Genomic DNA, 12,803 nt, shown 5'->3' on the forward strand with positions numbered 1-12,803 from the left:
GTGTGTGTGTGTGTGTGTGTGTGTGTGTGTGTGTGTGTGTGTGTGTGTGTGTCTAACGGATGGAAGGAAGCGGAAGATGAATGTGTAATCATCTGGATGTTCTTCTCATTTGCCGGTTTTGTTACTTAAATTATACACCACAGCCTGCAGGCCGGAACTGGCTTAAATGCTGCAACTCATGTTAGGGTGTGTGTGTGTGTGTGTGTGTGTGTGTGTGTGTGTGTGTGTGTGTGTGTGTGTGTGTGAGAGAGAGAGAGAGAGAGAGAGAGAGAGAGAGAGATTGAATGGACAAAAGTAGATAAAATGGCAGAACGAACTGCCTGGGTTCCACACGTCCTTTGAATATTTTAAACCGAGCGCTCCTCAGCTTTGTCCATCACCTGGACCCCACAGTGAAGTTCAGGTCCCTCCTCTAAAACACATCTGTGTAAAGCACTAAAGTCAGCCCCTCAATCTTTCTCTTCAATAAACAGTCCCCCAGCAGCCGACCCGTGCTTTTAAGCCATTGTTGTGAGTTGAAAGGAGGTTTAAAAACCAAACAATCCTCTGTTCCACCGCTGTGAGAAATCTGTGAATTCAGTCCAAACTTAAACGTTTAGTAAAGGGTTAATGAAAACAGTGTGTTGTTACCATGAGTTCATAATAAATTAATGTAAGAAATTACACACCAGGCTCTTGTCATATTTCAATGTGAAACACAAATGAGGGGAAATGGAGTGTTACAACAGACACAACTTCCATAAAGACATTAATTAATAAAAATACACACAATCCTGATTTTCAGAAACCGTTAGTTGTTCTCTGATGACCCTGATGTTTCTGCTTTCCCCATTCCTGAACAGGTCATGTTTAAAACGCCCTAAAACTGTGATCTGTGATTTGTCTAAACCAGTGCTCACCAGCCTTTTTTACATAGAAGATCACCTGAAAGTAAAAACACCAGGCTGTGTGTGTCCCCATCGCCTCCACCAACGTACAACTACCCCGTGTACTTAATTAATGTACGGCTGAGTGTTGGCTGTGGTGGGACTCGGGGTCTGAGGCTGTACTCTAAGAGCTACACTGGGGTTCTGACTGCACAGGCTCAGACCCTTGATTCTGAATGTTTTCGTGTGTTTTCCTCCGGTGTATTTTACAGCCTGAGCTCAGCGTTAGATCTTCCTTCTAATGAGAATCATGAAGAGAACTACAGTCCAGAGGTTAAACCGCAACCACTGGTATCCTCTGTTCCCAAACTGTAACTAAAACACAGTGGTCAAAATGCCCCTGTCCCAACTTTTTAAAGTTTGTTTTAGGCGTGTGTGTTTGTGTGTGTGTGTGTGTGTGTGTTCCATGTGATGTCATACTTGAGGAGGATAACTCAGAGGCCTAATTGCTTCTGAGCTAGAGTCTTTCTGCTGTTGTGTCTACAGACAAAAGACAAGAGGAAAAAACAGCGTCTGTAAATTAAGAGCGCATTCGGAAGTGTGTGTGAGTGTTTGTGAGTGTATTCCTACATTATGCACCAGGATATGTGCTCAGTGGTGCACAGAGGAGCAGTGATGATTGATTTAATGGCTCGACTAGAGCAGCTAGAGCACTGAGGCTTTGTAATTAGGCTCCGGGAGCAGCAACAGGAAGTGGGAGTGTGGCCTGAAGGGAAGTGTTCAGAAGATACAAAATATAACCTGTGATCAGTGTCCACCCGAATGCACAAATCATGACGTTATACAACGAAAGGCTGCTTTAAGTTCGGGTTAAAGTCACGTTAATCACAATGACACATTCAGAAGTTATTTCCCAGAATGCAGTTCTGAGTGGCTGTGAAGTCTGTTTTTTCCTTCATTCAGGACACAGTTATTCCTCAGGTCTGTTTCCACACACCCCTCTGCTCTTCTTCTTTAACATTTCTCAGTGTGGAACAAACAAAGTCTGTCTAAAACCCTAATATTTATTACTACATTGACCTCAGAAGCAGCTGTACATGAGCCTAAAGGGGTATAAAGGGTATATATGGGTCTAGAGCCCTCACAGCAGTGGGCCTGTGTTCTCTGGAGCGATGGATCTACATCCTATGCGTTTGGGATGAGCTGGAGAGGCATCCGCGATCCACAACTAATCCATCACCAGCCTGTGACCTCAGTAATGACCTTGTGGTGGAGTGACGTGAAATATTCACAGAAATGTTAATCCTTTGAGAGGAGCTGGAGCTGTAAATGAAGCAAAGGGGATAATCTTCCAAATAATTCCTTCATTTTTGATAAGCTCCCAAAAATACATCACACTGTGACCTCACTGAAAGTAACTGAAAGTGTCCTTTGTGTTTCCACTGAGTCTCACTGGTGTGTGGACGAACCACGGAGAAATGAAGAGGCTCACTCCTTTGATTTTTCTTTACAAAGACTGTAGCTTAGCAGCCGAAGCTGATGTGGCCCACGAGGGATCGTGGTGACATAAGTGTCACAAACAATTTCTAAGATCCCAAACGTTCCCTTCACTTTAAATCATGACGTCCCTAAGTGACGTTTACTGAACGTTTTACTGAAAAAGTGTTCCACATTGTTTCTTTGGTCTGTTTTAAATTTCTCATCATTTAACTTCACAGTGAAGTGAGTCTGTGCTCTAATGGGTGGTGACCATGGCGGCCATTTTGGATCCAACTTTTGTTTTTTCAATGGGAAGAGGGTCATGTGACACATCAAACTTACTGGAATTTCACAAGAAAAACAATGGTGTGCTTGGTTTTAACGTAACTTTATTATTTCATGAGTTATTTACAAGTTTCTGACCACTTATAAAATGTGTTCAAAGTGCTGCCCATTGTGTTGGATTGTCAATGCAACCCTCTTCTCCCACTCTTCACACACTGATAGCAACACCGCAGGAGAAATGCTAGCACAGGCTTCCAGTCTCCGTAGTTTTAGGTGCTGCACGTCTCGTATCTTCACAGCAGAGACAATTGCCTTCAGATGACCCCAAAGATAAAAGTCTAAGGGGGTCAGATCGGGAGACCTTGGAGGCCATTCAACTGGCCCACGACGACCAATCCACTTTCCAGGAAACTGTTCATCTAGGAACGCTCGGACCTGACACCCATAATGTGGTGGTGCACCGTCTTGCTGGAAAAACTCAGGGAACGTGCCAGCTTCAGTGCATAAAGAGGGAAACACATCATCATGTAGCAATTTTTCATATTCAGTGGCCTTGAGACTTCCAATGATGAAGAATGGCCCCACTATCTTTGTAGCCCGTATATCACACCATACCATCAAGATGTGCAGCACCTGAAACTACGGATACTGGAAGCCTGTGCTAGCATTTCTCCTGCGGTGTTGCTATCAGTGTGTGAAGAGTGGGAGAAGAGGGTTGCATTGACAATCCAACACAATGGGCAGCACTTTGAACTCATTTTATAAGTGGTCAGAAACTTGTAAATAACTCATGAAAGAATAAAGTCACGTTAAAACCAAGAGCATTGTTTTTCTTGTGAAATTCCCAATAAATTTGATGTCACATGACCCTCTTCCCATTGAAAAAACTAAAGTTGCATCCAAAATGGCTGACTTCAAAATGGCCGCCATGGTCACCACCATCTTGAAAAGTTTCCCCCCCTCCCATATACTAATGTGCCACAAACAGGAAGTTAATATCACCAACCATTCCCATTTTATTAAGGTGTATCCATATAAATGCCCCCCCCCCTAGATCAGATTAAATTAACAGGTCCTTCTTGTGCTGAAAGGTGTGCACAGAGCAGGAAATCCCTCAGCCCTGAGGCTATATGTTTTTCTGAAGGATCTTTCTGTGTTGTTGTATTATCTGCTGAAGGTACATTAGAGTAAAGTAGAACAGTGGAAAAGGCCTCTAACGCGAGTCAACAGGAAGAGTATAGTGAGGCATCACTGGATTGACATCCTGTCCCATGACTGCACATCTGCTGCAGCTGTGTCTGGATCTCAGAGGGAACACTGACAGCCGAACAGTCAGAGGACACACGTCTCCACATTTAAAGCACAATTACAGTGTATTTACTGAATTTAAGAAGAAATAAACCACAAAAAGTGGCCTGTGAAAATGTTACGTTTTATTTTATACATTTTTATCTTGTAGAACATATTTAACTCAGTCGTGTTAAAGGGAGTCATATAAAATAATAAACACAGCCGTGACTGTGCTGACAAAGTAAAACTCAGTAAACACCGTTTGGAAAAGTCCCATAAAAACACACATTGCCAATAAAACATGGAGCATCAGCATGTGTCCCCTGTTCCCACTAGATGGCGACAGGTAACCAGTCATTTCCTACCAGAGCAGACAGTATGTACCTGTGATTTGACAGTATGCCCTGTGAAGGACTGGTGCCCCCTCCAGGGTGTGTTCCTGCCTTGTGCCCAATGATTCCAGGTAGGCTCTGGACCCACTGCGACCCTGAACTGGATAAGGGTTACAGACAATGACTGAAGTTGTGATTTTGACAGACATTTGAAAATAAAATCATATCCCAGCCGTTTCTGAGACCAGACAGATGCTCTGTGTAAGGCAGAGGCGGAGCGCAAAATGTTGGGCCCCGGGTCCAGTCAAGGGCCCTTTCCTGCCCCACACACGGGTCACATAACAGAACCCTTCACAAACCCAAACAGAAGAACCTACAAGCACTGATTTAAATCCGTGTGCTTCTGGGTTTTAACTTGTTCTCTAGAGATGACCATAAATGTAGATGATAGAGATTAAAGCAAAGAAAAAATATATATCTGACTCACCCTTTTTTTCTAGATTCCTATAAGATTCCTGTGTGTTTGGGGGTAAATAACATGGAGGAAAAAGTTATTATTTTGGAGAACACTGTAGGGGTATTGTAGGTGCGCCGGTGTCCTGGTCACGTGCTGAAATATTTCTGTGTTTGAAGCCTGTCTCTAATGTGACTCATAATTTAGAGTGAATGGGTGGGTAAGATGAAATGTAAATAAACGTAAAAGATGTATTTGTAAAGACAATAGAATGTTAAAGGCATGTTCACGATTGTAATCAATAAAACCCTGTGTATAAAGCTCCATGTGCTGCTCTGTAAACCGCTCTAATGTGTTTACGAAGCCCCAGTGTCTGTAAATGGGTAAAAAAACAAAGTGTCTGGGTCCGGTGCTAGGCTTTCTCTCTCTCTGCTCACGGCAGAGAAACGCCATCTGGAGGTTTTTAGACAACGGAGAGACTCCAAACGCTGAAAAGCACCAACCAAGATGAGGATGTTGCTCTATTCCTGCTCCATAGGGGGGTAACACTGACTTATTTTTGCTGTTACAGTTACATTACTTAAGGTGGAACTGACTCTAAATTCAGGAGAGCGCTAACTGCATGAAAGTAAACACAGAGGGAAAGTGCTACAAAACTAAACAGCTCGAGTTACTGTTTCTGTGGGAATTTAAACAATGAATAAACACTTACAATTTACCCTTCAGCCGCGTAAAAAGATTAATTATTTGGTCAAACCAAAACCATTCCACCTTAAAAAACTTACATTCAAACAAACCAGAGACAACCGACTCACAGACATTCTCTTTAAAGTGATGAAGTTTCCCGAGGGAAACGCTGATTTAAACAGAAACATTGGAAGCTGTGAAGAGACTAAAGGGCTCAGCTCCTCAGTTGTGATCAGCCTCAGAGCACGACCAAGACATTTAAGAACCATCTCCATTTCCTTTAAATCAGTCCTAAAGCTAACACTAAACCAGGGCACTGTCTCAGGTGTTCGTTCCTAAAGCGCCATAAAGCACTGGCTGCGTGGCGTTCTCTGGAATAATAATGGAACATCACCCAGTGCTTCTTCAGGGATGGGTTTCTGTGATGTCCTCATGGCTGAAAGATAAAGATTAGTTAAGACCCTGTTAATGAGTTCATGAGTTTTATTGGATGATCACATGTCCCTACACACACACACACACATTTAAGTTTTACACATGTTTCTGAACTGTGCATGTTATTGCTGATTTCCAGGGTTTTCTCATGTTATTAAATGAACTGTAGGAACATACTGTAAATAGGAAGCACACATAGAGATGTTTGGAGGACATCTAGTGTTCAAATTTATGTAGTGCAGCATTTTAAAGGCCTCCCCAAACCCGAGGTCTCACCACAACAAACAATGTGTATGTAAACGTTATTAATATTGTACACACACTATACACTATACACACCATATGCCATTTAACCACTATAAGGTGCACTCATGGTGGACAATGATGTTCACTTTGCATAATCTCTTTTTGTGAGTGTGGTGTGTTCAGGGAGAACACACCACACTCCTCACAGACAGTCACCTGGAGGAAACCCACGCAGACACAGAGAGAACACACCACACTCCTCACAGACAGTCACCCGGAGGAAACCCACACAGACACAGAGAGAACACACCACACTCCTCACAGACAGTCACCCGGAGGAAACCCACACAGACACAGGGAGAACACACCACACTCCTCACAGATAGTCACCCGGAGGAAACCCACGCAGACACAGAGAGAACACACCACACTCCTCACAGACAGTCACCCGGAGGAAACCCACGCAGACACAGAGAGAACACACCACACTCCTCACAGAGAGTCACCCGGAGCGGGACTCAAACCCACAACCTCTAGGACCCTGGGGCTGTGACAGAGACAGTACCTGCTGCACCACCGTGACGCTCTGGTAAAAGACAATAAAATATAAATATAAGGAAATTTAAAATATCATCTGAAGGAGCATTGAATGATTCTTCTTTCTCCAAAACAGCTCTCTGCAAATCTTCAACATTTACAGAAAGGAAAGGGAAAAGCTCCCACACTGCGTTACTTCATGGATCTGTTTAATTCTTTTCATTTCTTTTGAAATAAAACAATAATGTACTGTAGTTTTGAGCTAAGCCCAGTTCTTTTTTTAAGTCGGAGTTTACAGCTGCAGTTCATGGCCTTGTTTATCTTTCAGAAGTTACTCATTAAACTGGTTCCTCGCACTTCCTCGTTTCTTGCATCATTGTTTTTCCTGTTGTGCAGGGCGTGGGACACAGGTGAGAGCTGTACACACAGGAGTTCTATATAAAGAAAGTCTATAAATAGTGTCACATGCCTTTAAATACCCACATTGTTAATGTAAATATAAACTCGACCTACTGACTGCAGAGCGTTTGTAAATAAACAACTGTAAGATATACATTTTATACAATATACAATTTAACACAGAAATGTTGATGTAAAAAGGTATTCTCTAAATCAGTGGAATGTTGAATTTCTGTCACTGAGAGTTTCCAAAGTGTTCTATTATCTCACCTCTTCAGGGGAAGGGTGGTGGAACCGGGGGGAACACGTACCAGGTAAAGGACAGAGCCGCTAAAGCTATGGTCAGGACAAGGACAGAGCTGTGGTTTCATTATTATTACAGATGTGTGGCTGATATTAGCTTTTCTACTGACTCTCTTTCTGCAAAAAGCAGTCTGCAAATGTTCCACATTTAAAGAAATAAACGGGAAAACGTCTGTTCTGAGTTACTTTATCTGTCTGTAATTGTTTTTCATTTCTTTTTGAATTAAAATATTAGTGTATTGTAGTTTTGGGTTCATCCCAGGGCTTTTAAAAGAGTTCTAGGTGAATAACAGTGTAACAGTTTCAGGTTCGTGGCCTGCTTTATCTGTCTGAAGTTACATTTTAAACCGGTTTGTAGCTCTTCAACATTCCTACGTTTCCTTGTTTATTGCATCACCGTGTTTCCTGGTTGTGCCGGGCGCTGAACTCTGGGAACAGGTGAGAAAGATACACCTGGAAATTCTGCAGTCACATGTCTTCAACTTTCCACACGGTTAATCCAAATATACACTTTGTCTTCTGACTGAGAGCGTTTCAAATAAACAACCGTTAGCTATTTAAATAAACAAATAGCGTTTAACAGCAGACGTGAGGATCTCTAATCACTGAAAAGCTGAACTTCTGCATTTATTTTTGTCACTGGGAGTTTTCCAAAGGCTTCATGGTTCGATCGGTTCGGAGAGAAGTTTGGGGAAACCAGGGTGAATGACGTAGCTGGAGAAATGCCAAGTGAAGGACTGAAGTCCACAATCAGGAACAGGTCACATTTTTTGTGTCCGTTCCATGTTACTTCTCTTTTACCTGTTAGTTTCATTATATTCTTCATTGTGTGTAATTCTTTATTCAGTTCAGGGTCGTGGTTGGTGCAGAGCCTACACAGAATCACTGGCTGCAGGGCAACAACACACCTGAGTGGGGCGCCAGTCTGTCACAGGGCGACACACACCCACACACTCAGTCCTATTGCACTTGTATGGTCACTGCACCTACCAGGTGTGTATTTGGGCTCCGGGAAGAACACACCACGCTCCCCACAGACCACTCTACCACCATTGGTATGAAATGAGCCAAAAGAACCAGGGGTGTGTTGTGGAGAACATTCTAGAGAAAGTAAAATGATCAGGTCTTTGATGTTCCACTACGTTGTAAAGAATAGATTTTGATGAATGTATAATGTATTTAGGCTCAGTGTTTATAAATTCATTCATGCATTATCTGTAACCCTTATCCAGTTCAGGGTCGTGGTGGGTCCAGAGCCTACCTGGAATCATTGGGCGCAAGGTGGGAATACACCCTGGAGGGGGCACCAGTCATTCACAGGGCAACACACACACACACACATTCACTCACACCTACGGACATTTTGGAGTCACCAATCCACCTACCAACGTGTGTTTTTGGACCGTGGGAGGAAACCATAGAACCCGGAGGAAACCCACGCAGACACAGAGAGAACACACCACACTCCTCACAGACAGTCACCCGGAGGAAACCCATGCAGACACAGAGAGAACACACCACACTCCTCACAGACAGTCACCCAGAGGAAACCCACGCAGACACAGGGAGAACACACCACACTCCTCACAGACAGTCACCCGGAGGAAACCCACACAGACACAGGGAGAACACACCACACTCCTCACAGACAGTCACCCGGAGGAAACCCACGCAGACACAGAGAGAACACACCACACTCCTCACAGACAGTCACCCGGAGGAAACCCACGCAGACACAGAGAGAACACACCACACTCCTCATAGACAGTCACCCGGAGGAAACCCACGCAGACACAGGGAGAACACACCACACTCCTCTCAGACAGTCACCCGGAGGAAACCCACGCAGACACAGAGAGAACACACCACATTCCTCACAAACAGTCACCCGGAGGAGAACCACGCAGACACAGAGAGAACACACCACATTCCTCACAGACAGTCACCCAGAGGAAACCCACGCAGACACAGAGAGAACACACCACATTCCTCACAGACAGTCACCCGGAGGAGACCCACGCAGACACAGAGAGAACACACCATACTCCTCACAGACATTCACCCGGAGGAGACCCACGCAGACACAGGGAGAACACACCACACTCCTCACAGACAGTCACCCGGAGGAGACCCATGCAGACACAGAGAGAACACACCACATTCCTCACAGACAGTCACCCGGAGGAGACCCATGCAGACACAGAGAGAACACACCACATTCCTCACAGACAGTCACCCGGAGGAAACCCACGCAGACACAGAGAGAACACACCACACTCCTCACAGACAGTCACCCGGAGGAAACCCACACAGACACAGAGAGAACACACCACATTCCTCACAGACAGTCACCCGGAGGAAACCCACGCAGACACAGAGAGAACACACCACACTCCTCACAGACAGTCACCCGGAGGAAACCCACGCAGACACAGAGAGAACACACCACACTCCTCACAGACAGTCACCCGGAGGAAACCCATGCAGACACAGAGAGAACACACCACACTCCTCACAGACAGTCACCCGGAGCGGGAATCGAACCCATAACCTCTAGGTCCCTGGAGCTGTGTGACTGCGACACCTACCTGCTGCACCACCAAGCCGCCCATAGTTTATAAAGAGCCGTTTAATAGAAATAAATGAATAAATAAATAGGTAAAGAAAGAACTGAAGGAATAAATATAAACAACACTTTACAAAATAATCAATGACTTTATGAGTAACAAAAAATACTGTGCCCCACTCTATCCTCTGAAAGTCTATTGGGGAAATTTACCACAGTTACAATGTTGTACTCTCCTCAGCCCTGTTGTCTTTATTATAATTACAGTGTAAAAACAGTGTAACACAGGAATGTTGAATGAATGCTGTTCTTCAGGGACGTTGTGCAACACATAAGAGCAGCACACATCCCACACAACGCAGACACGTCACACTGCGGAAAGAAGGTACGATACACACTAAAGACCAGAGAATAATCGGCCTGAACATGAAAAGCAGCTGCTAACTCCTACCCTACAAACAGACTACGGTTAAAGGCAGGGTGTCGATTTTATTTCATTGTTTTTACAGCTATTACAGCTTTCACTGTGTTCCTGAGTTTAATGTTTAAATGCTTTGTTGAGTCTGTACTCTTCTGAGCATAGAATGGATGTTGTTACCTGGGATGGGGCTAGACTCCAGCAGTGTTACCCACTACGCTGTCCCTGTCACATCACCAACCCAACATTTTTCAAAGTCTATTCTAAATATTTCCCATTCGGTTCATCACAGAGTTGATCATGGCGCGATGAACTGAAGGAAAGGTTAAAAACCCAGCGTCTGAATCATATCTGGTGTTTATTTGGACGTAGTTTAAAATGTATTCACATTATTCACATGGTATTTCTGTTAATCTAACAGCGTTTGTAAAACAGACCTTGTGGGGACCACAGTTTACACAGCAGTTTCACACACACACACACACAGTTTAGAAAAGTAATATAGATTTATTGCGTTTAAATAAAAAAGGCATATACAAATATGCAGCGCAGTTATGCATTTTGCATAAAGAGTAAAAAACAGGTTCACATTCTTAAAAGAATAACAATTTAAAGTTTTAAAAAAAACTGTAAACCAAACATTAAATTAACAATAATCTTCCTCTTATTCTATATATATATATTATATGAGTTTTAATAAAGTGTCCATCAATAAAGAGGTGTTTAGCTTGAGTCTTTTCACTGCGTAGTTTTGTTCTTCTTCTTCAGAGCTTTGACTTTCTCTCTGTGGAAAAGAAGAAAATAAAAGTCATTTCAGGAGGAAATCACCGTCTCGTTCTGATTCTTCTTCTTCTTTAATCTCGCGTGTGGAGTTTAGTGAGAGTACGTACTTTAGTTTGCGGATGCTCTCCATCACCCAGCTCTGAGCCGGATCAGCGCACACGTTTCGGCCGATGCTCGTGTGGAAGCTGCAGGGGAAGATGAAAAAAACAGGAATTATTATTCGGTACGTTTCAGTGAAATGTGTGACACAAAGAAAGAGAGGAAACTAATGTAAAATAAAAAGCCAAGCCCAAAATAATCATTTTTAAAATTGCTAATGACTCTTCTAGATCTGTCTGCTGAGATGTAAATAAAACAACAATAAAACAATAGAACTACCACAGGTTCTTGATCTGAACAAAGCTGTGTGTGTTTTGTGGCTTGGTTTTCTTTTACAACCTACACTGAGAGTGTTCTTAACCCTTACACAATAGCGTCGATGTTGCAGACTCCTCTCATGGTCTGGATGGAGTACCCTCTGATGATTCCGAACGGGATCTCTCCCTTTGTGTATTTCCTGCAACAGGCTGAAAACCAGAAAAAAACAAATACATCAGCACTTTCCAGCAGTTTCTCCATCAGAGCGAGTTATGAGTGATATATTTCTGTGTATTCTCTTAATGCATGAAAACATTCGCCTGTAATAAATCCATAAAGTGCTGGAGAATACAATCCTTGTTGTTTTTAATCTCTCTGCTTTGTGAAATGATTTAAATGGAGTTTAATGAGGTGCTGGGACTAAGTTAAAGATGTGAAAGGTACACGGTTAGCATCACTTTGGTTACGAGTGTATTCCAGTGTCTTTAAGAGATTATGTGCATCCACTTGTGAATGGATCTGAGTAAAAGAACAGGACTTCACTAAGAGAGATGGAGAGATAGACAGATACTTACCAAAGGCGGTGGCGTTCTGGCAGCACAGACTGACTGTTAGAACCAGCAGGAGTGTGAGAGCGCTTCCAGAAATCTGGGTCATTGTCTCGGTCTTCTCTGGCTGTGGAGTGAGTGTGTGTGAGCGCTGAGGAGCTTGTAAGAGTGTGTCGGCTGCATCTCTGTGCTGTCAATTTATAGCCCATCAATGGAAATAACGTACATTCCAAATGTGAGATCGGATTTTCCAGCACTGACACACGCCCACACGCTAACTCCAGCCAACAATGAGGAAGGACATTACGCTTCATGTAAAACAGGATTGGGGGGTTTTTTGAGTTAGTGGTTGTTTGTATTCTCTCTAACAGACTATAGTTTATTTTGCGCTGCTGAAGGGGTCAGAAATCCTTGCTGTGATCCACAACATCATTCATTGATTCCATAAGCATTGTGTGTTTGTGTTAGAGGACAGTCCCTGGAATTTTGTCTTTAGCAAAAATAATGTGTGTGTGTTTTAAACATAACTTTAATCTTAAAAGTATTGTTTAAAAAAGAAGCTGTGGTGATTTTATCAATAAAACCCCAGTTTAGACATTTATTTATATTTCACTGAACATTAACCTATGCACAAAGTAATTTATTATGCAAATTATAAAACTATAACCTAATATTTATACAATGCAGTAAACGCAGAGATGGTTCATTAGGAGTATTTCATTCCTATGATTTACGGCAGTGTTGGGTTTCACTTTTATTTTTTTTTCCTAAAAAGCTATTCGTAACGAGGAATGTATAAAATGTAATGAATGATCTGT

The 12,803-nt window shown here is 43.0% G+C and overlaps 1 protein-coding gene across 1 annotated transcript; it reads right to left on the reverse strand.

The window, feature by feature from the left end:
- Nucleotides 1–10,792: 10,792 nt before the first annotated feature.
- LOC136679741 (C-C motif chemokine 20-like) lies at nt 10,793–12,306 on the reverse strand. The gene is made up of 4 exons (XM_066658409.1): nt 12,013–12,306; nt 11,547–11,646; nt 11,188–11,265; nt 10,793–11,081 (listed from the first exon to the last, which is right to left on the reverse strand). Exons 1-4 carry the CDS (start codon nt 12,092–12,094, stop codon nt 11,036–11,038), a joined length of 306 nt encoding a protein of 101 aa, XP_066514506.1. The 5' UTR covers nt 12,095–12,306; the 3' UTR covers nt 10,793–11,035.
- Between the last annotated feature and the right edge of the window lie 497 nt (nt 12,307–12,803).

This window comes from Hoplias malabaricus, chromosome Y, assembly GCF_029633855.1.
Source record: "Hoplias malabaricus isolate fHopMal1 chromosome Y, fHopMal1.hap1, whole genome shotgun sequence".
Classification (NCBI taxonomy): Eukaryota; Metazoa; Chordata; class Actinopteri; order Characiformes; family Erythrinidae; genus Hoplias; species Hoplias malabaricus.